The sequence below is a fragment of the Meleagris gallopavo genome, chromosome 8 (assembly GCF_000146605.3).
Source record: "Meleagris gallopavo isolate NT-WF06-2002-E0010 breed Aviagen turkey brand Nicholas breeding stock chromosome 8, Turkey_5.1, whole genome shotgun sequence".
NCBI lineage: Eukaryota > Metazoa > Chordata > Aves > Galliformes > Phasianidae > Meleagris > Meleagris gallopavo.
Window position 1 is genome coordinate 5592194 of NC_015018.2, and position 26511 is coordinate 5618704.

Consider the following 26511-nt stretch of genomic DNA (forward strand, 5'->3'; position numbering starts at 1 on the left):
TTTTCAACAGAGAATATGAAAGAGGAGCCAAAATGACATCCCGATTTGGAAAGACCTACAGCCGGAAAGGGGGAAACGGCAGTTCCAAGTTTGACGAAGTATTTTCCAACAAACGGACCACCCTTAGCACGAAATGGGGAGAAACCACCTTCATGGCCAAATTAGGACAGAAGAGGCCCAGTGTCAAAACAGACATTTCCGAAGTTCCTAAAAAACCCCGAGTTGAAGATGAGATAACGGAGGATCCGTTTGGGTTTGACAGTGATGAAGAATCTCTTCCCGTGTCTTCAAAGAATGTGGCACAGGGTAAAAGCTCCTCCCAGCTGGACCCAAATGAAGCTGCTCAGTCTGAGGACTTTGCTTCTCTACTTGAAGCCAACAGCAAAAGTAATCAGCCAGACGGTGGAGAAAACACTGCATCCAGCAAGCAAATACCTGTTGACAGTACTGCTCCTCCTTTAAAAGAAAAGAGCACAAGCAAAAATGTGGAAGATGGAGAATGCAAAGGCAGCAGTGCTAAACCCGCATTTGCAGGTACGTTTACTCAGCTGTCCAGATAGCTTTGTTATTCAATTTTTACCATTGTACGTTTAGAATCAGTGCTTTCTGAAATCGTTTATGTGTTCAAACTGTAGGGCAGCCCATAGGATATGCTATTTAACTAAAAGCACCAATAAACATCTCACATTTTGCTTATTGATCTGAGATTCTCGGTACTCTAGTTCTTGTCTCCGCAGATTCAGATACAATGTTAGTCTACCTTAAGTAGAATGGAATATTAACCTCCTTTTAAAAAAAGAAAAAATTGTCCTGATCCCAATGCTTTTGTCTTTTTAAGTATGGGATGGGTGGGGGGTAGTACAGAATGCCTTATTCTGTAGATACTGGCCTTAGTTTAGTGAAGGTACACAGTCACTTTGATGCAAGTGCAAATGTAGCTCATGATCTGCCTTTGTAATGATTTGTATGGACAAAGCAGTCTTCTGAACTACAGTTGCCTAGAGGCATGTTAATTTTCTTAATTACCACATCTTTATCAATGTGTATGTGAAAAGCTTCGCTTCTGTAAAAAACAGAATTCTGTTAAGCTTATTTGGGGGCTGTTTTCAGAACCAAACTGAGAGATATCTTTATGCTTCAGAGAGGGAATTCACAAAACATCACTTAGGCAAGATCACATGTCATTACATCTCGTTAGAAGTTTTCACATAATGGGCTGATTAAACTGTAGCTTCTAAAATTGGGCAGAAGATCACATTAGATGAACCTTGATGAAGCTGACACCTACTGACTTGCTCTGGATTATCATAATCAACTTTAATGAGAAGTACTTATGTAACTTTGAATTCTCAGATACTGTTAACTTATCCTTGGCATCAGAAATTGGAGTGGACTTGTTCACTTTGTAATGCAGTAGACAAGGAAGATACCAAATAGTGCGAGATATGCACAGCTCAGTAATTTTGTGAGATAATCTTATTGAAAGAAAACCAAGACATGGGGATGGAGCTTCAGTTTGACAGATGAATTGGTGGGATATGTAGTTTTCTTTTGGTTTTATTCTTATACTCCTGCTGAGATGTTTCTGATTTTCATGTGGTTTTCTGTGGAATATTAATCTGTAAATGTGCTACACTCTCATTTGGTAAATACAATTTGGTTTTCCAAGTTTGAATTTAGAGATGGGAGAGTCTCCTCCCCCAGTATTTACAAGGAGAGAGCAGTGAGTTTTCCTGCCTCTTAATAGCAGTGCAATTTTAGAATGAAATGGCTTCCACGCAGAAGTCTTGTTTGATAAGTATTTTTTGAGTTGGAAAAGAGCGCTTGTAAGCTGTGGAGAGAAAATTCATAGTGCATGAAAAGCCAGGAGGAACAGACCTTAACAAACTCTAACTTAAGGGAGGTTGCTTAATGGCTCACTGAGTGTCTGCTCACCTGGCATGCCAGCTGCAGATCAGCCAGAAAGTGTGGGACAAGGTGCATCTTGGTCAGATTATGCTCTTCTTTCAGACTGCGTTCTTGTGAACAGTTTAACCTTCATTTCATTGTATGTAGAAACCTATTCTGTAAATCATTTTCTTCAGAAATTAAATTCAAATGAAAAGCATTGAAGTAAGTATTAGAAAACCCGGACTGTAGCTTTGATGACAGTGTTTATTTTGGACAGGTAATATAAATGAAACTTGGAGAGTTTAAGCAGATACTGTGCTTGTGTGTAGTAACCAAAATAAATATGCGGTCCCTGAAAATGTCACTGGGAACATTGAGCAATTAGAGATAGTGATGTAGTCAGCCAGTATAAATATGGCTACTCCAAAAGCTTCTTTGTCACACTGATTATTAAGTAAAGTTTGATGGTACCGGGCTGTTTTTCAGACGTGAAGAGTGCTAGTTTTTTATAGTCCTTTGTTATTCTTAGCTGTATAGTGTACGTGCTTCACTGTTTACATATCCTTATCTTCTGCATAATCATTCTCCCTTCCTTGGTGATTCTTGCACTCTACCAGATTCAACCAAACTTGTTCAAAGAGCTTATAGATCCTGGAGACAGCAAGTATAGCATTCCTGAAGAGTGGAGAGGAATAAAGAAAGAACGATGTTAATAGTCCCACTGTGAGAGAGACTGCAATGTGAGCTCAACCTTAACCCACATACTGTGGTGTATATCTAGCATAAGAAACTAGGTTATATAGGTGCTGATGTTCATGCTGCGCTTGTTTTAAGTGCATTTTGCTAGACCTTGGCATGATATTGAATTAAGAAAGATGAGCCAAGGTCTCAGGACTTTCTGGTCGCGTGTTCTGTCATTGTATTGTAATCCTTATGCTTGAATAAGGTGAAAACTGTGGCTGTCACGAATTGAGAATTACTCTTCAGCCTAACTTTGCTCCAAATGTACTTCCTTACCTCAGTGTTCATTTCTTTGTTAAAATGAAGGTGATGCAACATCAGTTAATTTTAACTAATATTTGGTATTAAAAAGGAGTCTGTTGTTGCTGTTGTTTCAGTGGTTGTGCAACTTTTTTTGTGATGCGGTTGGGGATCTTTATCTTTTATTTAAAATGGCATGACTTATGGGTCTTCTTTTTTCCCAATTGCCTTCGGCTTGTAGTTGTAACAATCTCATTTAGAGGCTTTGAGAAGCTCTTAATGTGGAAGGCTTCTCCTAATCTTTCCCTTCTGTTGCTTGATCAAGGCTTAAGGCAGAGTGAAGAATGTCCATGAGTAATCCTGTGTGTGAGAGGCAATTTGCAGACAGTAGGAGTTCAGGTAACTCAGAAATAGCAAAAGAGTATTCAGTATTAATAGCCACTGTTAGGTCACCTTTGTTAAGGCAGAAGAACGTGGTAGCTGGAAAGAAATTGGAGTCATTTGAAAATTATTGAAATGGTAATTTGTATCATGCAGAAATGCAACAATCCAGTAGCTAGCAGGTGAACTTGTTATGAAGGAGGCAGACTTTCACTCTTGGTACCAGAAGGACAAATGTGGCTGTTGTATGCTGTATAGTTCTTAGGTGTTCCTCAGTAGTTCTTAATGCCCTTGTTTCTCACTTGGGGCTCATGCACATACCAGTAGCAAATCTCAATGACAAATGCAATCTTGCTTAATAACTTCAGCTTATGCAATGCAGGAGAACATGGTACGATTTTGCTTAACTACTGCATGACTTCCCATGTGCAGAGCCTAGCTTTACTTAGCTGCCCAGAAAGAGGAGCGAGTGAATAGAGTAAGGTGCAGAAAACGGTTGTTCTGAGAGGAAGATAGTGTGAGCCATCAGGTCTGTTCCCTATGGACTGTCCTGATAGTGCTGTGATGGATGTGTCTGCAAAGCCTCTGCATCCTGATTGTGTGGGTGGGGTGCCCTATCTTTAGAGCTAAGTTTCAGCTTCTCAAATGCAAGCTTAGCGATACTTCAAAATTACACTGAGCAACGAGATTTGTCAGCATCTCTGAAATTCTTTCAGAGCTTCTATTTTGTGTGTAACAGTGGCACGGTCATTTATGATAGTAGTTAGACTTTAGTGATCTTACCTTATCTTCCTTTTGCAGAGTTGTTCGATGTATTTTGTTTACTTATTCGGGAAGAATTTCGGTTATGTCATGTTCTGTCCAAAAATGGAGCCAAAAAGCTGGGGGGAAATGAATGAGGCCTGTGCATTTGGCTGTCTTAGGAGACAGCTGGTAGCAGCCATGATTAAAAAGAACTGCAGCTGTGCTCAGGCTGGCTCAAAACATGAAGAAAGCGATAGCTGGGAGGAGGAATGGTTTGGTAGAAGATGTGTACCTGTAGAATTTCAGTGTGGCAAAGCTTATTTAGGTGACTGTGCTTATGCAGAGTATACAGTTGATGTTTATCCTCCAGCCCTCTATTGTCTCATTCTTATGTTTCCTCCTGTTTTAGTTGTCCCTTCTCCTATACATTGAGAATACTGTGATAATGCTTCTGTTTTTTCAAAAGTACGAAAGAACTGAAGATTCTGCTTAAATTTCAATGTGTATATTGATCTGCTAACTTAGCAGTACTTGAGAAAACGTTAGGGAAGGAAGCTTCTGGTTGTGTGTCAGAAGGTCTCTGGACACAATCTTCTCTCATTTTTAAAAAGCTGAACTAACTGCTTTTAGAAAAGTTGTTGGGTGCTCCCAGAAGGAAGAGCCTGCTAACACACATACCTCTCCAGCTGGCCTGGCGTGCAGGGGAGTAGGAAGCAGTTGGTGAGGCAGCCATTTCAGGCTCCAACTGCTGAGATCTGTAGTACTGTATTGCTACTGTACCATTAACTGCATGGAAAATGTTATTCAACTCCAAGCTGTTAGTTCATATTTTCATTTAAGAAAATGCAGCTGTATTCAGTAAAAGGTTTCAACTTATTTATGAGTGGTGTTTGAAACCAGACTGACTTAAAAGTCTAAGGATACATTTTTAATGGTTACTAGTGCTGCTGTATTATAACTTGCTTCATTACTCTGTTTTCAGAAGGGCTTGCAGTACAGGAGTTGGTGGAAACAAGCATTTAATAGCATGTGCCAGCTACTTGTGTTGCTGGTGACACTTTGTCTTGTTTTCCCTGCAAGGGGGAAGCAGTTATCTTGCTGGGTCAGCTTTCTCTTGCTGCTCCAAGTGAACGATGCCCTTCTCAGTTACCAGGGAAGAGTAATGTGCCTGTTCCACTGCACTTTTCATCAGAGGCAGAAACGTAAGGATTTTGAAGAAGTTTTGCTGTGGCTGACAGGAGCTGTTGTTTTTACGTTAGCACGTGACAGCTGCTCCAAATCCCTGGTGGTAGGTTGCTTTCCCAGCAGGGACAGATGTCTGCGAGGAATTGCTTCATATGGCGTAAACAGAGGTCCAAGGTGAGCAATTATAATATGGTGCTCAGGATTTAGTTTTCTGCAGGAAGCCCCAGCCTGGGGTGTTACACCAGCAGCAGTCCTTCTGACAGCCAGCAGACAGGCTGGCCTCAGCTCTTCTTATAGAACCGTGGCAACCTTGCACTTGTTTATTTCAGAATTTCTGCAATGAAGATCTGTATTTCTATTAGAATTCTCTAGTGTGTTGCATGAGGCCCATGAGTTTTGCATCACTAAATGAGAGAAAAACTGGGCACTGTATGATGACTAATGGACAGAGATGCCAGCACAGGTTCTGTCCAGCTCCACAAAGACGTGTGCTGGGTGCCTGGGTTAAAGCAGTGGCTATTTAGGTGCTGACTGCCGTATCATTAAACGGAATGGCTGTTGTGTCTAGGTGATATGCAAAAAAAAAAATAGAAGGTGTCTTCTGTTTAACAAGCTGTATGTTTAGAGTAACCACGTGCAGTGAGAAGCTGTTGTGTATCGAGAACTCATTAATGTGTATCTTTTTAAATAGTAAATTTGGACTTTCCATATAAATTACTTAAGAATTTTCATATTCAGGGTATACGAAAGGGAAAAAGAGAAACAAAATGTTTTTAAGGAACGTAGTTTTGTGATAGCAATACAGTAAATCTTATCAATTTAGGGTCTTCATGGAATTCTGCAAAGTATATAGAACTTAAAGCATCTTCAAAGAAGCAAAACTGTCTGTTCAGCCTGAATGTGAACTTGGTGGGAACTCATTTTGATTCAAGTGAGCATTACTTAGAATCTGTAATCATAGCTTTGGGATATGGTGGTTCTATAATTTTATCTGTTTCAGTGAGTGTCAGCTATGAAACTGGTCTTGAGAGTCTAATCTTTTGAGGCTCTTATGCATCTTATCTTCTGTTTATGCCTGCTAACAGATCTTGCGGGCATCAATGGATAATGATGTTATCTGAGTGGCAAATTATGCCCATTTCTTAGAATTGTGTATTTCATATCCATAAGCTTTTTTTCTGTTTCCCAGCTGTTCAATCATAGGCAGAAAACATAGCAAAGGAATTTAGTCTGTAACCTTTTCTCCGTACCAACCAAAATATTTGATTTCCCATGTACAGTAGAAGAAAGAAACTAATGAAACTCATTTTCATATTTGGAAAAAAAGATGGCTTTTTCTACAGCTAGTAAATCTGTCCAAACCAGTGAAGACACTGTATGTCTTGGTTGGGCTCTCTTCCCAGAAATGAAGAATATGATACAAGCACCGGGTAAAGATTCGTCTTTTCCTTTAGCTTGGCCAGCTTCAAGTTGTAAAGTGATGTAGCTTTATGCTCTGGAAAATTGGTGAGAGTTATAACTAAGCCATAATAAATGTTCCTGAATGTTGAGGAACGTCAGGCAGAGCTCATAATTAGCTTACAAACTGCTTCCTCCATCTTGTGTCAGTGCTCTGTTCACGTACTGGATCCCATTAATGTATGTGCCTCAGTACTTGGAGATAATAGATAGCCGGGTCCTGGATGCCAGTCTCTACTTTTAATCTTAAGGCCTGCTTTTTTCATGTTTCTTTTTCTTGCTTTTGCCTCTGCCTGGGTGGTGAGATGTCATTTGGAGAGAAATAGAGGAATATCAAGTTGGATTCATGCCACCTGCCTGCCCTTTAAAAGACGTCATTGCCTTTGACTTCTATGTGTTCGGAATAAATTCTGTGGATTTGTGTGACTAATAATAAAGAAACCTAGCTTAAGTCTGAACATTAGTTTCCTGTGGATAGCAATTTAATCATGTTCTTTTTAAAATGAAGGCTTTTCCAGCTGGCTGCACAGCAGTGAAGGCGCGTAAGTTCCCATTCAGTATCAGTAGAAGGCAGTACGTCTTTCATCCACAGCTTCAGGAAACCTCGGTTAGCAGTCACCAAGGACTGGTAGAAATGAGAGAAAACTCACCTAGAGTTCAAGTTAGAAGCACTAACAGGGTGCTCTGCTGCCCTGCAGCTCTTCTGAGCAGCACTTTGCGTTGGGAGTCACTGTAGTTACACACTGAGAGGCCGGCCTGCGCTCACTCAGAGTGATTTCGAAACGACAGCAGGGCACTACAGCTCTGTTGCTGAGTTAACCAAAAGATAGAGTGTTCGACTTCAGGCAATTGGTGTTGGATTGGAAATGATGATTTGATTTCGTGGAGTTGAAATTGATGTTTTCAGTCTTGGAACTGAGCTGCTTAAGTCTTATGAGTTAATTGGAAATTAGATTGAATTGAAATAGGGTCTGGGGTGGGATATATATTTGGTGGTTTTTAGTTTGGATGATAGTATTTTTGCCACAAGAGCGTTAGGTTTCCGGAAGGATTTTTTTTCCATCGACTTTGTTTAGGATTGTATCTTGGTATATGTTGTACCTTGAGCACATTCAGGCTGTGAAATCATTGACTCTTGCAGGTTGTTTAGCTAGTGGCAAGAGTTGAGCTTTTATCGGAGCTTCAGTTTTCCCTGTCAAGTAGGAAGTACTTGGTCAAATGTCAGATCTACAGTGAGAAACGGAGGGAGATGCTATTAGAACTTCCCTTTCTGCATTAGCACACTTACTGCTTTTAGTCTCTGCCTGGAACCAATTGTGACCAAGTTTGAATTAATGCAGCTGTAAGCACTGTTTTGGTGTACCATGAGCAGGGATGAGGACGGTACCATGATATGTACCCAAATGCTTGATGTGTAACATTGGGTTGTTTCAGTACAGTGTTGTTACTCTAATTATTCTGTAATGTCATCAGAGAAACGAGAAGGTAGCAGCTTGAGCTGTATAAAGAATTCCAATAAAGATCTCTGAAGCTGTCCAGTCAAAAATCTAAGGACCTGTAGTTTGCCTTGGTGGAATGTGTAGGAAGGTGGGTAGAAATCCTGGAAACACTACAAGCTCCTTAGATGGCTCTGCACCATGCAATGCTCCTGTCCTCTCCTCCTCTGCCCCCACTTTCTCCTTCCTTCTCCCCAGGTGCTTTCTGGTGTTCTCCAGCTGTACTGCCTTCCAAAATCACCAGACAGAAAGCTTTGCATGAATTTCTCTCTGATAGTTTTTGAGCCACGTGAACGAAGTGATTTCTCGGTCCTCTTTTTCAGTTGTCTGCCTACAGTAAGAAAAGCTCTGTGTTAGTATCAGTGGTCCTGTTTGACTGGTCCAGCAAGGCATTTGCTCTGGAAGAGCTACTGGATTTTTATTTTTGGTTCTTTAAGACAATATGTAACTTAAGATGGAAAGTAAGAAGGTTGTTGTCCAGAACGTCTTCAATTACTGTTATTTTTATGGATGATTCAAAGTTAAAAAGAAAGTGATTCTTTTTACTCTGCCAATTTCTGGACACCTTGCAATTTTTTTTGAAGACCTTTCACCATCTCAGCAAGTCTGTATGGTGTTTTCTGCTAGATGATTGAGCGAAATGTTTTGTTGTGAGATCTCTGCTTTTTCCATCTAGTATGATGAAGAAATAGTGGTGCTTCTGAGGATGGTCAAGGGGCAGGCTTTGACGTAGACACCTTCTAAAATAAGCACCCATAAGGCATCTTAATGAAAAGGTGAAGTTGAAATCTGAGACATCTTAAAGTCAAAATTATCAAGAACCAACTGAGGGATGTAGGTGTAGTGTCTAAATAGAATGTTTTACTTGCTTTAAAAAATTTTTGTGTCAAATGGTCATCAAAGCTGATTGGGAGATGAATCACTGTATTCACTCACTTGAAAATGGAGTTGAGTTGTGTGCATCTGATTGGAAACATCTCAGTGTGCTTAGTGAGGAGGAGCAGGAGTTGTTCTTTTTATATTCATCAGCATTTCTTAAGACATCCCTACCTTTCTACTGATGTAAGCCAGACCATAAAATAAAGCAAGGGGGTACATGTGGGGGTATTGTTCCTTCATCTGATAACCTTATTTTGCCCACAGTCAGTTAGATAGGTTCTCTCATACTCTAGTAATTAAGTTCTAGAGACTTAAACAAATGATGGTTAGTGCACAATGTTGTTATGGTTCTTAGAAATGTTGCACTAACACCTGGAAGAAAGACTAGTGAATTATATTGTTATGTGATACTGCTGATCTGGATTACCTGGGAGATTTTTCTGTCATACGAACCCTGAAAGAGCTTAATTGCAGTTAAAATCAGGAGGAGGAATTATACTGCCTCTTCTAAACCACAGAGTATCTAATCATACACATTTAATACTTTTTTTTTTTTTTGGTATTTTCTTTGTGCATTTTGCATCTGTAGGTAAATTGAAATGTTGCAGTTTCCTGCAGTCCTGCTAGCTTCAGCTATAATAGCCAACACAGGTGGAGACTGTAATTTTTAAAATCAAGTGTAGATTATTGTGATCACTCATGTTGGACGCCTTTAGCAGTATAAACAAGTGGTTTGCAGTGAATACTTACAGAAACTCCTGCCTGTCTGCTGTTGATCTGCTGCTGATGAGAAGACAGGGCATCGAGCAGGTATTCCTTGAGGAAGTACTCGCCTGAATGTCACCATTCAGTTTTCCACTAGTGCATTGTGACAATCCAGTTTTAGAGCCAAGCTTTGTCTCTTGTACAGAAAACAGCTTACTGGTGGAATTTTTCATCAGCCTTGCTTATGAAAAACCCTCCTGGTGGCAGTTAGTGTACTCCCTAAACTTTAGGGAGTGTGCTTTAGATAGTGATCTTTAGTGAAAGAGCTAACTGAGTACTCCCTGAGTATTTTTCCTTTATAAAAATGATCTTTAAATACTCCATTTTGTTCTTAAGAACTGGAAGTTTGAGAACATATTTGCATGCGTGTGTTACAGGGCAGTCATGCTTCTTATGATGCTGTAGCAACAGAGTGTTTATAAAATGACAATAAGATTTTTTCCCTTGTAGTTTGTTAGTTTATTTATAAACAGATTCCCTGTTTTTTTTTTGTTTGTTTGTTGTTGTTTGTTTGGGTTTTTTAAGTATTGGAACTGGAGTGTATGAGATACGGATAAATATTTGTTTGGCCTCTTTAGTCTGTTTTCCAGGCATGATATGTACATCCTCCTGAATGAGGAAAGGCTGAGAGACCTGGGACTTTTCAGTCTGGCAGAGAAGGCTGAGAGGGGATCTCATTCTTGTTTATAAATGTCTAAAGCATGGGAGTCAAATAGATGGGGCAGGCTCTTTTCAGTGGTGCCCAGCAGCAGGACAAAAGGCAGTGGGCAGAAACTGGAACACAAATTCCATGCAGACATAAGGAAGAACTTCACTGTACAAGTGATGGAGCACTGGAACAGGCTGCCCAGAGAGGAGGTGGAATCTCCTCTGGAGACATTCAAGATCCATCTGGATGCTGACCTGTGTGGCCTGCTGTAGGGAACCTGCTTTCGCAGGGGGGTTGGACTTGATGATTTGCAGAGGTCCCTTCCAACCTCTGCAATTCTGCGATCTTATTTTGTGCTTCACAGTGTAAACAGTAGCTGTGATGATAATGATGGAAGCTGTTCCAGTTCTACCAGTAGAACCTACCTGTCATATAATTCAGAATCTGTTTTTAAATGGGGACAGCTTTAATGTTATGTGTGTATGCTCACGTGTATTCCATTCCTTCCCTGGAAGAATAGATTTGATTTGATCCTGATAGAACATGGGATAGAAAAATGATTGCCCTTCCAGATACATGTATTGAAACTTCTTTGTAGCAATTCAACAAAATACTGAGTAAGCAAAGACTGACATGTGTTAATTGTATGTATTCTACATTTTAAAACTATGGAATAGGAGCATTAAGACTACATAATGAAATGTACCTTAGTGAGAGACTGAAAATCAAATTTTGTAGGTTGAATTTGCTGTTTTTCATGCCTGTGTACAACTGTAGCCTTCAGCTGTGCAGTAATATGACACATGGAGGGGAAAGAACACATCGTATGTTATCAAGTGCCATAATATTGGTTGGGCATGTCAGGTTATTGCTAGGAACAAATTGAAATGGGAGTAACAAGATTTCTAGTAATATGTTCTGATAGTGGAAGACCAAGATTGAACAAGATTCCATTGCTGAGCTGGTTAGGATTGATGTTCTTTAGAGAATTTAGTGTTACATTTTATATACACTGTGAAGAGATTTTTTTTATTTCTAGCTGACTGTTGAAGCTTCAGTGTGTGTCCTGAGGTAAAATCCCAGAAGACTTGGATGCAGTCTGAGATAATATTTGTCCTTTATCCCTGAGGATTTGCACCTAGGGTTAGATCCGTTTCCTGCAAAAATTGACATCATTCCTTTTAGCAGAATTCCTCTGCTTGTGCGTTAAAATTCTTTTACAATCAGTGTGAGCATGGATGGGCATTTAGATGATGCAATTTTGATTTTAAACGAACAAAAAAATCCTAGAAAAGGTGCTGATGCTTGCTTTCCTCATCAAGAAGGTTAGAACCTTTTGGTCAGTGCAGTGAAATTTCTATACCACTACTTGGGTACATGGTGTCTGATTAAGCTTAGAGAGATCAGGACTAGTGCTGAAAGCTGCTGAAGTCTTCATATTAGTGGTGAGTTTGGAAAGCGTTTGCTACATAACAAAGCCAAAGCTTAGGAGTTTGCTTGATAGGAGTGGAGTGTCCTCCATTACTGTGGCATTCTGTACCTGTTTCTTGACACAAGTTCTCTTCTAGTGTTCTGTTCTACCCATCCCTCTCACAGTTCCTTCTGAGTCTATGGTACAATTTGTCACGTGATACCAAAAGTAATGGTCTCTCTACTAAAAGTTCTGTCTTTCCTGGCATTACTGTAGTGTTGGTCAGATCTGACAAAAACTGCTTACAACTGAATTTCTTCTTGACAGTGTAAGAAAGATGCAAGCATGGCTGTGGGTCAGACAAGTATAAGAACACAGAATCATAGCATGGCCTGGGTTGAAAAGGATCACTATGATCGTCTAGTTTCAATGCCCCTGCTGTGTGCAGGTCACCAGCCAGCAGGCCAGGCTGCCCAGAGCCACATCCAGCCTGGCCTTGAATGCCTTCAGGGTTGGAGGATCCACAACCTCCTTGGGCAGCCTGTTGCAGTGTGATGAGCTTTGGCAGCAGCTGTTCCTTGGATCTGTAGAAGTACATTATAAAAATTGGTCTTGAAGTAATTCACTTTATGGTTGTGATGAGAATCAGTTTATCTCTTTTTTTTTTGGGAGGTCTGAATATTAGAGTTGGATACAGCAAAATGAGATAACGGTTGCTGAGATGTGTGCTGTTCTGTTCAGGGTACATTGATCGCGACTGTTAAGGTACAAGGTGTAAGGATCTGAGATCTGTAGCATTTTTAGTGCAGGTCTTACTGAATTACTTTTACTGGTTTTAGTAGCTGTACAGTTAGCATGGCAGGCAGGGGGTTATGTTATAGTTTTCAGGAAATTAACTTAATTGGTATCTGTAGCCAATGCTGATTTCTATTTCTGCTGCCATGATACCTCACTGCTGTGTAGTTCTTAGACCAGAATATACAAATGAGAGGCTGTAACTTGCTCCTGCAGCCCCCTTACTGAACACAGTGGGCAACCATGTGTCGTGTGGTATTAAAATTGAGCATCTGCAAACTTAGCCAGTCTAGTGATTCTTATGTGTCATGTTAGCAGTGATGGATCCTGTTCTTTTCAAGTTGCAAAAGGGAAAAAGCTCTTTAAGAAGAGTGTGAAACAAAGGAGGCCTTATAGCGTGTGCATAACAAAACTTCTAACTTTGTCCTAACTCTGTTCTAATTCTGAAGTACTACCATAATTTCAGTTGCTTATTACAAAAAAGATTTTGTGGGGAGGATAATATAACACCCATATCCTATGTACTGGAAGGATTTTTTTTTTCCCCTAGCGTAATTAGAAAATGCATTATGACCATCCTTTATCCCTAATTATTCACAGTTGTAAGACACTGTGAGAAACAGATTAGGGTTTTAGCCATATTGGATGTTTCATTACTGTTACTTTTTTTTTTTTAATTTGTAAAGGTTGCATACAAAGTATCTAGTGCATGCATTTAGGGCTTTCTGGTTTTTTTTTTGTTTTTGTTTTTGTTTTGTTTGTTTTTTTTGTTTTCATGTGTTTGTTTTCAAAATGACACATTTCAAACTGGTGTGTGTTTTTGCAAATGATGATGAAGACACTTTATTATGGCAACAGCTTTAAACTGGAAAGCTTAGCCTACCAGTATAAGTTGGGAGGATCAAGACCCTTTTAATGCTCTTCGTTATTAAGTACTGAATATTTACTGTTACTGTGATTTTTTTTTTCCAACTTTGTCTGCAAGTGTGATTGTTGTTTTAATAGTGCTTTTTAGCAATAATTCTTATTCTTTTTTTTTTTTTTACATGTGCAGATAAAATGCAGAATTTGAATGAAGATGATGAGAAGAACAGTCATTTCATCTTTGAGACTGCTGAAGACAGTAACAAAACAAATGCTGAGACTATGGACACTTCTGGATACAAAATTGAAGCCAAGGACTTGCCTGATTCTTGGGACTCCCATGCTGGAAAACCAACAGACTCTGTATCAGAAGCATCTCAGACGAAGGGGCCTTTAAGAACTCACTTGTATGAATGGGACGATGAACCTGAAGACTCCAGAACTGGAGAGTACGTATTAGATTTTGACAGTGAGCATCTCTCAGAGATGAAGAGCAAGGATGAGGAGGGTGATAAAGAAGATACAGAAAATCCAAAGGAAACCATTTGTGAAGAACTTGTGCAAACTATTCCTAGGCCAAGCAACTGTAGGACATACTGTAGATCCAACAAAGCAAAACAACAGGGGGCAACAAACTTTGACAAGCTAATGGATGGCACTAGCCAGTCTTTATCCAAAGCAAACAATGAGTCAAATAACGATGGTCTGAACCCAGCAAAAAAAGCTTCTTTAAGTAGTGGGACCAGTTACAGAGGGACGGTTGGACGGACTAGAGACTACACTGTTCTACATCCATCTTGCTTGTCAGTTTGTAATGTTACTATACAGGATACCATGGAACGAATTGACGAATTTACCACAGCAACCCCTACTGACTTGGGAGAAGCTGGACGTTTAAGAAAAAAAGCAGACATTGCTACTACAAAGACTACAACCAGGTTTCGACCAAGCAATACCAAATCCAAAAAGGATGTCAAATTAGAGTTTTTTGGGTTTGATGATCAAGATGAGGGAGAGGGAGATGAAGGTGCCTCTAGAAGTTCTGGGAGTTCCAATTACAAAATTAAGTACTTTGGGTTTGATGACTTGAGTGAAAGTGAGGATGAAGATGAAGAGTGGCAGATAGCGGAAAGGAAAGCTAACAAAAAAAGAACTAGAGCTGCACCGTCACCCTCACTACAGCCAACTTCTGACAGCAATGAAAACTGTTCCCAGGATAATCAGGTCAATACTAACACAGGTAAGCAGAGCTCTGCTAGAATACACATAAAATACTTGAATTCAGTTGGCCTTTATTTTGTTCTTTCTGTAATGTACTGAAGAGTTTGTGAAGTGCTACCCTTGGCTTGGGAATACAGAAGTTACGTTTGCTTATTTCTGCTGTGACCTTGCTTGCTGTTTTGTATCTGTCGTGAAGTATGCTTTATGTCCCTTAGTGCCATGATAGAGGTAAGAGGATTTTCTTAAAAGAAGATTCTTACCTTTTTCCTTAAATGTACAGTGTACTGTAATTACAGCATACAGTACTCATGCCTGGAAGGGAGATATCTTTCTATAGAAGCAAATGCAAAACTGCTGAAGTGAGAGCAGAAAACTGTGCTTTTTGGATGTATTTGTAAGTAGTTCGAACTTCACTCAGGAAAGGAAGGCTGTGGGGCTGTTGAAGGACATGTCAGCATGCTGTCTTTGTGCATTCCTCTGCCTATTGAAGAACTTCTACTTTTGTTTCCAGTTTTGAGCAGCAATGCTGGTATCTCTTTAATGCGGGTGGTACATATCTGTATATTTCTGTGTATACACATGCACAGACACATGAATGAAAGTGGTTAGGCAGAATTTGCTGAGCAAGTCCTGGTGTTTGGGTGCCTTTGGAAAAATGAGATTGTTGTTTGGTTGTCCTTGTATTCCATGTGGTGACTGAGCAAGGCTGCGTGATGATATGTTGCTGAGGTAGGGGAGGAATAACTTTGGTGCAAGTCTTCTTCTTTTATTTCTTCATATTCAGTAATCTGATATCAAAAAAATTCATGCATGTTGCATTAAGTATTTCAGAATCCTGCTCTAGGAACTTTATGGTCCTTCACTTTGGAGCGTGAAGCCGCTGAGAAGTTTTTATCCATTCATTGTAGGAAAAGTCTTTGTCTTGAGGAGTGTATTGAGGTCGAGCCTTAGAAATGCTGAAGAAACTGCTGTTTCTCTATACAAATAGATTCTACCGAAGTAATTGAGAAATAAAAGTTTGTAGGAAAAGATGTTCTTTTCTCTGTTAAAATTACAGTGTTCTCTAAGAATTGTCTGTAGACCTTTGAAGCAAAGGTAAGTATTACTCCTAATGATTTTTATCAACATTAGAGGGAACGTGATAATGATACTATACTGGAAATGTGTTTTCAAACAAAAATAAGAGTTGTTCTCTAGCTATGGTGATATGCTTGTGTTCCAACCTCTTTGGAAAATGGGTTTCACTTACAGGGTCACTTATGAAATGCCCTATCTGAGTTCTTCTCTCTGACAAGTCTTTGTTTAGCCATTTGTTCCAAGGGAAAAAAATCTCTCATACGGTTAAGGCAGCTGAGATGCTGATCCCTCAGACATTCCTTTTTGCTGCTGTGCTCTGGAGCCTCAGTGTATCTCCAGTTTGCATTCAGCACTGCAGTCACAAAGGAGACTGGTATGTTCTGAGCTGTTGCAGGTTATTTCTGACATGTTTTGAAGAGATTGCCTTGGCACAGGTAGATATGGGTTTGTTTGCTGGAAGTTTTCAGTTGGGGGGAAGTAAGTTTAGTAATATAAACATGACTGTTTCTGCAAATCAAATTAAAGGAAGCTCCAAAGACCAAATGGACAGTATCGCTAGTGCAAAAAAATATGCAGAACAGGTCAGTAAAGTTTGTTAGTCTTAGACTGTCTGAACAATAGAAAAGACTGAACTGTCTTTTCTATTGTTCAGTTGTCTGCTAAGTTCACATGCTGAAATGGTGAAAAGCTTGAGATGCTCTGGCTTTTTAATTCTTCAATCATTTTCATAGCCACTTCTGTTGTAGTGGAGGCACCTCCTAACTTTGAGCTGGAGATGATTAGCGAAGTTTTGAGTTCTAGTTCAAGTGGCCTTTTCTAACTTTTATTTTTATGGTTTTGGTCTCAGTTATCTCATCCGAGCCACAGAAACAGCCCTGTGATGTGAAGGCCTCCCAGCTGCAGGCATTTGGAATGCCAGGGGCTAAAGATGTGAATTGGTCCTTGCTAGCTCAGGAGCAGTGCCTGTGTCATTCTGGTAGCCAGAATGCAGGATGACTCCAGTAAAGAGAAGCTCTTAATGTCAAAGTGACTCAATTGCTTGACTGTATGAATCAGTTGGCAGTTGTATCCAAGGGAAATCTGAAGTAATGGCAAAGACAAAGTCTTAACCAAAAATACCAATTCAAAACTGCTGCTTTGTATAGCACACCTGCTTCTTTGGGACAGTGGTATGCTACTGGAATAACTGTGACATCAGTTTGTCTTCCACAAAAGACCCTTTCTTCCCTGCTCTTTTGTTTAGGTTTGAAAATCTGGTAGTATGTGAATGCAGTGCTTTTAGGATACCTAGAAGGCTACTAAGAACATTGTTCAAATAAAAGCAATCCAGATCATTTTATGATATTAACCATAGAAGCATTTGGTATGTTAACAGTATCAAAAAATGCAGTGTGACTCTATAATAAGTAGAAGTTAAAACTTCTTGAGAAATTGAATTTAAATGCATTTAATTTGATTGAATTAATGTCGCACAGGAGCAGAATTTCAACACCAGCTTAAATGATTTAAAAATTATGGCTTAATTGCTATAGAGTGCTACTAATTGTTATTGATCACAATAGCAGCTCCAGGTCTCGTTGCGAAGCACAACTGAGGTTGATGAAGTGGATGTAAATGCATCCTGCATTTCTAATAACTTTCCTGCTTGCTGTTGTTGTGACCAAGTGAGTTACTTCTTAGCTTTTAATCTGGAATAGAAAGCTCTGTTCCTGGTGGCTTGTTGGACCTTCCTTGGGAATTGCAGTCAGGGCCTTAAGGATGTGTGTCTGTGCAGTTGGATTTGACTCCTTTAACTGGTGAGTTACAGTAAAAGACTCAGCTGACTTCTGAGTAGAATTGAGAGTAGTTTTGTATTATTGAAGTTAAGGGTAACTAGAAGTGGTCCATAATTATTTCTGCTTTAGACTAAATTTATGCATACACCTTGTAGAAAGGTTCAGGTCATGTTTCATCTGATGCGTTGTCAAGCTGCTGCTGACACCAACTGAATGGAAAACAGCTGGGCTGGGCTGAGTGGGCCTCTGCCTTCCCTGCCGTGGGTGTTGAAGTTGACTGCTTTGGGGGCTTATTTGCAGAATATTTCTATCTCCAGCACTAGCTAAATTTTGTGTAACTGCAGTTTGAAACTCATTTGCTCGGTTTTGCTTTCAATTACTTCTTCTCCGAAGGACTTTGGCTGGTCTGGTTCACTCAGTGTGCTGAGGATTAGAGTAACTGATCTAGCCTGCTTGTGGTTTTGCAGTGCAGAGCTCAAACAGCAGCGGCTGCTTCAGAATAGATGAGTTTTCTAAACTGTTCATCAGATGAAACAGTGCTGCTCATTGGCTCTCTTTATTGCTCTTTTGAAATTTTATGATAGCTTCTGGTTTCTGCCAAGTAAAAGAACATTAACTGGTCACCAAGGGATAATGCTTCAAATACAGCACAAGTTTAAAGAAGAAAGTAGGGCAAGGATTTAATTAGATAGTGAATTACAGGTTTGCAGTCCAGAACTAGGTGGTACAAATACTGAGGCCACAGGTACAGAGCATGTTGGCAGAGCTTCCAGTGTCGCTCTGAGCCTCCTCCTTTCCGAATTCATGGCTGCTGGTTTGTAATGCCGTTTGCAGCAGAATCAAATACAAACAGGCAGCTCTTGTGAGAAGAGGGATCAATTTGTCTTTCCTGCACTTGCAATAGGAAATCTTCCAAATCTCATAGTCATGCACTTTTGAAGGTCCTCAGCTCTGATTTAATTCACCCGCTGCTGAGCTGTGGCTGTAAGCCACAAATACCCACGTATGGTGGGTGACCCAGCATTTAGAGGAGCGTGTGCATGTGTGGGGAAGTCATAACCCGAGGGACACGGGATGGGCAGGCGGTGCTGTGGTGTTGTGTCTTGTAATGCATCATTGGAGTACTGCAGCATTCCAGTCGGTGAACCTGAGCTCCATGCAGAGCTGTATCTGACTTGAAAATAGATTTCATGATGAAGATTGTTGGATTGGTTTGTTACTTCAGACGCTATGCATGTTGAAATGTTAGATGCAAGAAGTGCAATTCAATAGTTCAACAGTAGCAGTGCATCAGCTTTCAGTAAAGACTGTTCTGTAATTTCCTTTCACAGATCTTCTGGAGTTTTCAGAGGATGCATCTGGTGTGCCTGAAGGCAATAAAAAATCCACAAATAAACAAGGTGATAAATCCAAGGAAAACACCAGGAAGATTTTTAGTGGGCCAAAGCGGGTGAGTAATCATACCAACAGTCCTTATTTTCATTAACTCTTCACTGTTAATGTTTCTTCCTGTATATTAAACAGGGCTTTTGTACAGTTTATACCTGTGCTTGAGGTGATGTTGTCTTTTAATACTGCATTTTAAGCCTAGAAAAGTAAAACATTTAAGTGAGAACATCCTTGTGTAAGTTAGTGAGGATTTCACTTCTCAGATGCAAGTGTGAAGTTGGCGTTATGCACTGCTAACTCACAGTTTTATGGGTTCCCCCTAGGTGATGGATAAGGTAAAGCACCATTTGATCATGTGCACATTTTTTTATTCTCCCAAGAAATATTCATCACATTATAGGCTTGAATCCAAAAGCTTGGAATTTGCCATTGGTGTAATTTTTCTAAGGACGAGTGCTATTCAAAGATGGAAGTGTGAATTAAAATAAATTAAAAAAAAGATTCTGTGTCCCCATACACCCCAACTATGTATTTGGTGTCAGTTGTTCACAATTTCCTGTTGTGAATGGAACTTGTATATTTCAGTGATGTTAGTTCTTTTGTCATGCTGCCTGTTTCTGTAGGTCATTTTGAAGCTTTAAAAATGTGCATATAGAAAAAAATGTATTTAGCTGTTAGGTGAAAAATTACAGTAGTGGGATCTGTGTAATTATGACCTGATTGTCCAGGACACCCATTTTAGTGCCTTTTAGTATGTTTTTTGCATAATGTGTTGCCATGCCTGGAATAGGGAGTAGTCATCTTACTGTCACTGAAATCTAGAACTCTGATATGACGGAAGAGAGGAGACTGGAGGTGGAAGTGCTCTTGTATTTCAGGTTTCCCTTTGATTTCCTTAAGGTTTGCAAGTCCTGGCAATCGTATGTTAAAATATAAATGCTTCTGTATACTGAGGAATGTGTCGAGTAGTCCAACAAATTCAAAGACATTTTAAAGAAATTATTTTTCCTTGGAATCAGTTAGAAAAGAATAACAGTGGTTTGATAACATCCTGAAATTTCTCATAAAGCTGATTAATTGCTTGTATCACTACAAGTATCAGCATTACTTGTACTGTAAAGGAGCTTCAGTATTACTTCTGATAAGTCAGGAGGGGTTGGTGGGTTTTTTTCCAGAACTGAAGTGGTATTTCTTGAATTCTAGAGTTCCTCAGCTTCTGCTGATGAAACAGTAATTCTTACAAAAATCAGCTTTCTCTCAGTGGACGTGTTACAGCAGACTGTGAAACAGCAGTACAGAAAATGCAAATGTAACCAAACCTGTTCTGCTGTATTTTTTTAGCAGCATAAAACATCTGTGGGTGTTCTGGTAAATATGGGGGGGTTTTTTGTTAGTTTTAATATTAATATGCTTCATGTATTTTGATAACATGTTTTTTAGTTTTTATACTTGAAATACTTGAGAGTTTGCAGGAAAACTGTTGAATGCATACATTGGAGTTATGTGGGGTGGGGAAAAAAAATCCAGCCATGTTGTACTTTATGGGGATAAATAGATTCAACTAGGAAGTTCTCAGTTGAGAATGAACTTAATTCAAGTGGGAGATGTGAGAATTAAGCAACCTTTTTGACCTGCAGTAATATAATAGGCATAGAAGCAGAAACTGCTGTAATTGCAATTTGGATTTTAAAGTTTAATGATCTCTAATCATATGGCTGTTACATGGAGTTAATAATAAAAAAAAAAGCTTGTGAAGCTTCTGATGGTAATTAGAGACACTATAATTATCGTCCTAAATTATAGATATAAACTCTTAATCTCAATTCCTTTTTAATGGAATTTTCATTCTGGGAATGAAAAAAAAAGAACTAGAAGTACAAACCTGATCTTAACAGCCTCATCCTGATTAAAAAAAATACAGTAAAATAAAGTTATTGCATCTTCACATCATTTCTTTCATTCTTTCTTTCTTGCTTTCTTTTTTCCTTGCAGGAACTAGCAGATTAACTCTTAATTCTATCCTGCTAGGCAGTGATGTTAGAGGTATGGCCCTCTGTGGCAGACTGAGTTGAAAGGCAAACAACAGCTCTATTACTTGGGAAGCAGCAGGTGGTATTGTTCAGCTTCAGTAGATCCAGAGAGCTGAAGAGTTTTTCCAGTTTGTGACCAGCAGGGTTGTTGTTAACTTTCATGTTTTTTGAAATTCAGCCACTCCATTCCAATGTTAAGGTCCAGTTCTTGAAAGTTTGAGTATACGGGCAAGAAAAGCTAACAGACATTAATGGCTTGCTTCTAACATCAAGAGCAAAGAACAGTGTTCTTAAAAATTGCTTTTAATGTAAGGAACCTCACTAAAATAATTGACCATTCATACATACAATTATGAGCATTGGAGTTGAGGTAGTTTGTACGTTACTTTAGGTATGTGAAGTCCTAACCTGACTTTTGCCTTTAAGTGGTTTTATTCTCTTTATCCCAAGCCTGACTGATGGAGAATATTATGTTCTGTAGCAATGTAATTATGTACTTAGAGTGCATAAATACTGGCATTACTTGACTTGCAAATTATGGGTGGGAACGTTACATGAGTAATATCTGCAGAAAGTTTCTTTGCTGTTTACAGTTTTAGTTCAGCTTGTTTAGTAACTCATTCTCCAAGTAGGATCTTCTGGGAACTCAGCATGGCTGTGATATGCTCACCTATAGGTCCTGCCCTTCCTCTTCTGTGGATGAAGCTAATAATCAAGTATACACAAGGTTTTTTGTTGCTGTGGTTCAGATCTACTCAAGATTGTAGACTTGAAAATAGGGACCAAACAATTTTTTTCCTGGGTATTACAGCACTGTGCTTTTTTTCAACAAGAAATAAAACACAAATGCACGCGTTGGGATTTTCTAGGAAAAACCTCCTTATTGACACTGTCACAGTGTTTCCTTTATACCACTCACTGGGAATACTGGACTATAGGATTCCTCTTGCGAAGCCCTGCCTTTGTGTGTAACTGTGTGGCCTTGGTGGAAGTTCTTCCACCAGCACAGAATGCATTAGCCAGGAGAAGTTGATCTTATTATGCATTTCAGACAAAATGGAGAAGAAGAAAAAGACTAATTCAGTGAGTGGTTTAGAATGAAAAGGGGAAAAAAAAACACTGACAAATAGTCAGTGAAGCTGACTTTGCTCTCCTTTTACCACACCTGCTCTCTCCTGTCTCCTTGCTCTTTCAGTTTCATAAGGCAAGAAACTGAACCAAACTGGGGAACTGAACCGTATTTAAAAATAACTCATGGAAAGGAAACATTTAACACAAATCCTGGTCTGCTTCACCAGGAGACCGAACAATTGTATCTGCTCAGTTAAAGGGAAGCAAAGAAGAGGAATTAAGTTGTCTTTAACCTGGTTAAGTCAACATTGCAACTGAGAAATGCTCACTAAACGCAGCCGGCGTTAGGAGGATTACACACATTGCTTTGATCAAGTGACACTAATAGAGTTAGACATGACAGTAGCGTTGAATACATGAATGAAATCATTGCTGAATGCAGACGTGGCTTAGCCCAAAGACTGCTTCTGAACTGTGAGGCCAAGATAAAGATTTGCTTCCGTCATAATCCTCCAGCCATTGGTTTTCTAGCTTTATGTAGTTTTTACGAGCAACAGCTAGGTTTTGTGTGCAGCTGGGTGCAGAAATGTGTGAGCTTTCAGAGTGTATCTTGGATAGATTGGTTGGAAGGATGTGTAGATCACTGCTGTAGGAAGAGCACAAATTTCCAGGTAGATCGACTATTAGACTTCTGCTGATTCAGCACTTAATTTTTTCCTCTTGCATAACTTCAGTGTGACCTGCAAATAGCACGTAGCTCATTGTTTCACTGCATCTTGCCTGTCCTCTGTGGGCTTTTTTTGCCCGCGAATGGGTTGTTTTTATGGAGTTACTGTTATTCCTGTTAAAAATTTTAGGCACCCCGAGAAAGTGTCAATCCCTGACAATAAAGGTGACGTGTTGTTCCTAGTAGGGATTGTGGTAGTGCAGGCTAAGGAGCACCACCTAACAGATTTTATGGGCTGATCTGAGCCTTTTCCACTGGTGCTACGTACTGACTGGAAGCTGTGAATACCAGCTAGAAAGAAGTGCTGCGTCTAGGTTTACTTGCAGCCCAAGATGAAGTGTTTTGAAATTGAAGAAGTAAGAATCCATGCATGGCTCTGGTTGGCAGCACAGTCCCCTGTGAGCGTGGCGGTGACGTGCAGCAGGGGATGGGCCAGGCTCTGCGCTCAGCTGTAGTTTTCCACTCGGCTCATGTTGGGTTCTGCTGCGGGTATTTATTGAAGATACCCTGCAAGGAATATTTATGTTTGCTTCCTAGCAAGTGAATCTGCATTTCCCCCAATCAAACTGAAAATTTTGAAAGTGTTTTTTGGATTTGGTTTTAATATGTGCGAAGACAAGTGCACAACCTCAGTTAGTTTTGGTTAATTTTTTTTTCCATAGAGAAGTAAATAGTCTTTCAAAGTTATGCTCTCTCCGCCACACCCTTTCCCTAAGCCATGTGGCTCTTTTTAGAGAGAACTGCTTACATTCAGTTTGCATAACCACTGGGAGAAGGGCACGGCGCTGAAAGGATGAGCGGTTATATATAACAAGACTTTCATTTGGGTGATTTCAAACAGCTCGCACTAACTGTATTGAACTGTTTGGGGTTTTTTTTGCATCATAAATCGGGAAATCAAAATACTTTTTTTTAATAGGGCAGATGATTAGCTGACATCTGCAGTTCTGACTCTGAGGAGTTGAGCTGACAGTCCAAATAGTCTGTAAAACACCCGGCTGCTGTCAGCACGACGCGAGGCGGCCGGCTGCTCCATCAGCAGTTGGACGCACAGCAGCAGTCGGCCCTGACAGCCTGTGACAGCGAGCTGCTGCTTCTGCTGTGCATTCCTTCCATCTGCTGGCTGCTGCTTCTGGCCCGTGCTCTGCCCAGTGCTGAGCTCAACGCACGTTTGGTTCCTGTGTTTTTTGTCCAGTAACTGTTAGTGGCAGTGATGAATGTGTGGCGAGCTGTTCTGAACGCTAACCAACGAGAAATAGTTTGTGTGCTTTGAGCAACTCTTATATTGCTGAATGAAAAATGGGTTTAGAAAAATAGATTTAAAATCTACCTATTAAACAATGATTTGTTAAAATCAATCTCATGCTGATAAGGTTATTGTACTTTTTTTTTTGGTAGCTGGTAAACAGGTTTCTAATCAAGGCTCTCAGGTTAGATTAGTCACCTAATTTGAAGAGTGAAGCAGCCCTGTAATTCAGCTGTATTGAGCTGGGGCATAACACCTTGGAGCTACCAGCAAAAGCAGGTGTAGGAGTCGGTCTGTCACCTTGCAGATAGTCATTTGACTCTGCTCAAAATTGTTTCCTTCCCACTCCTTCATCTTAAGCGATGGCAGAGATGGGTGTGCCCTAGCAGATGCTGACTGAGATGCTGCCCTGCTTCCTGGGCTGCCCTCTGCATGCTGTTTGCCACGGCGGCGACGCTGTCCTAAGCACGTCCCTTCTCCCATGTGGTGCTGGGAAAGGTGTTACTGGTTGAGATGTAGCTTTGGTTCTGAGGGAGGCAGGAATGCAAAGTGCAGTGTGCAGATAACAGGCTAAGTCCTCGTACAGGGAAGAGGAAGAAACAAATGCTGAGTGTGGAAATGCTTTACATGCTCTGGAATAGAAAGTTGAGTGGAAAATGTTCAGTGTCACAGTGGACGGCCTTGTTTTATCCTTCCAGCTCCTACTGTTACTAACTCTTCTTAGTCAAGAAACAAAGATCCATTAAGGTGTTTTGAAATGAGATTCTCTTACCTCTTTACAGTATTCCCCACCCCCATCCATCAGTTGTGTAGTTCCCTGTAATTAACTCAGTGTTCCAGTAATTAGGCAACACGGGATAACTGTGGGATAAACGCTTTGTTGCACACGGCTTCAGTCCTGTAGAGAATTCTGAAATGCCAAAACACTGGAAGAGAGCAAAATACAGCACTTTCGTTTGCCAGTGGAAGCTTAACTTACATGCAGTTGAGTATGCAAAACTGTTTTCACAGCTTCCATGGGCTGTATGAGCACAGCCTGTTCGCTCAGCTCTGGTGACTGTGCTTACGTTAGGTGACATGAGATGCAGTGCAACATGAGCAAGTACAGAGAGTGAAACAGTTGGTGTTGAGGGCCTTGGTGCGTATGTATAGCAGTAATGCAGATAGGAATTCTGTCTGGCTGTTTTTCTGCTGTCTTGATTTGAAGCGATAGGTTTCCAGGTATTGTGATGATGTGTCTAAACTGCTGTACCCTCTCCCTTTTAATTAGAATTAGTGTACGTTTCAGGCCACATCAGTAACAATAGCCATATGGCTTCTGCTTCAGAGCTGACCAGCTTTGCTTACGCTTTGTGTAGGTAGCATGGAGAGCACCATTATTTCTGTTAAAGAATTAATCTCAGGTTGACCAAACTATCGTGTTTCTTCGGGTTAAATTTTCATGTTCTATTTGGATGTCGTCTATCTTGTAGTGCTTTGTAGGCCTCCTTTGGAGCTTGAAGGAGACTTTCCTTTTGCAGTTCTTCAGAAGTCTGGAGCAAAGAAAGCTTCAGCGACTTTGGTCGCCACTGCTGGAAGACTTCAACCTTGTCTGACTACAGCCAGCTTGTAGTTAAGCCATGTGCATGCATAGTGTTTTTTTTATGTTCTGCCTGTCTGTGAGGAGAACAGTGAAGATGCCTATAGAGAAGATGGAGAAAGAGGAGAAAACATGGATAGCCTCAAGTAGACTGTTGTCTGGCTCTTGGACTTGCTTCTTGGGTTATTCCCCCCCCTCCCTCACCCTTCCACCTCGATTTCTTTCATCCTCTTCAGAACCACAGACTGCGTGTTCAGTCCCAGTACTTGTTCTTTGACATTGTATTTCTAAGGCATATTTATACAGGATCGTTTAGTCCATTTCTGTAGTGAGCTGCAGTCAGTGGTTTTAATGCCTGACTGCGTAGCCAGTGAGTCTGTGGAAACTTTCCAACGAGTGGCATTCATTTCAAGTGGGTTTGCTTCCTTCGAGTGCAATATTTGGATCATCTTTCCAAATATGATTAGCACATAACACCAAATCAGTTTACAAATATCTGTTTTTGTGTAGAGACATTCTCTGAGAAAATGTTAAAGGAGATCTTTTGCCCTGCAGTGTAATTTCTGTGAGTGTTATTGGAACTCCTTTCTGTTTAACAGAGTAAAACAATTGGATATAGCAATACTTGTGGCATCAGTCATTTGGGGTAATGTAAAAGAACACTGTCTAGATGTTGAAGATGTTTTTACTGCCTGACTCAAAATAGTCCTTATATGAAGAAATGCAAAGATAAATGTCAGCTTTGTGAGAATGATTGAAAATGATGGGGTTCTGTCATGATGCTGGATTTTACTAAGATCCGTCTACAGAGCTATTAAAAGTAACTTGAGTTTCCCATTCATGTGAAATGCTGGTGAAAACCAGCAGCTGTTCTGTGCCTTCATACAGAAGAGCCTGC

At 40.1% G+C, this 26511-nt stretch overlaps 1 protein-coding gene across 3 annotated transcripts in view; it reads left to right on the forward strand.

Annotated features, from left to right (window-relative positions):
* Window positions 1-26511, forward strand: part of WAPL (WAPL cohesin release factor) — a 60195-nt gene that overhangs the window by 2425 nt on the left and 31259 nt on the right. For all 3 annotated transcript variants that reach the window (XM_003207836.4, XM_010714198.3, XM_010714197.3), the window contains exons 2-4: window positions 11-534; window positions 13689-14738; window positions 18903-19021. In XM_003207836.4, coding sequence (XP_003207884.2) covers window positions 33-534; window positions 13689-14738; window positions 18903-19021 — 1671 coding nt within the window. In that variant the 5' untranslated portion in view covers window positions 11-32. The remainder of the gene's footprint in view (window positions 1-10; window positions 535-13688; window positions 14739-18902; window positions 19022-26511) is intronic.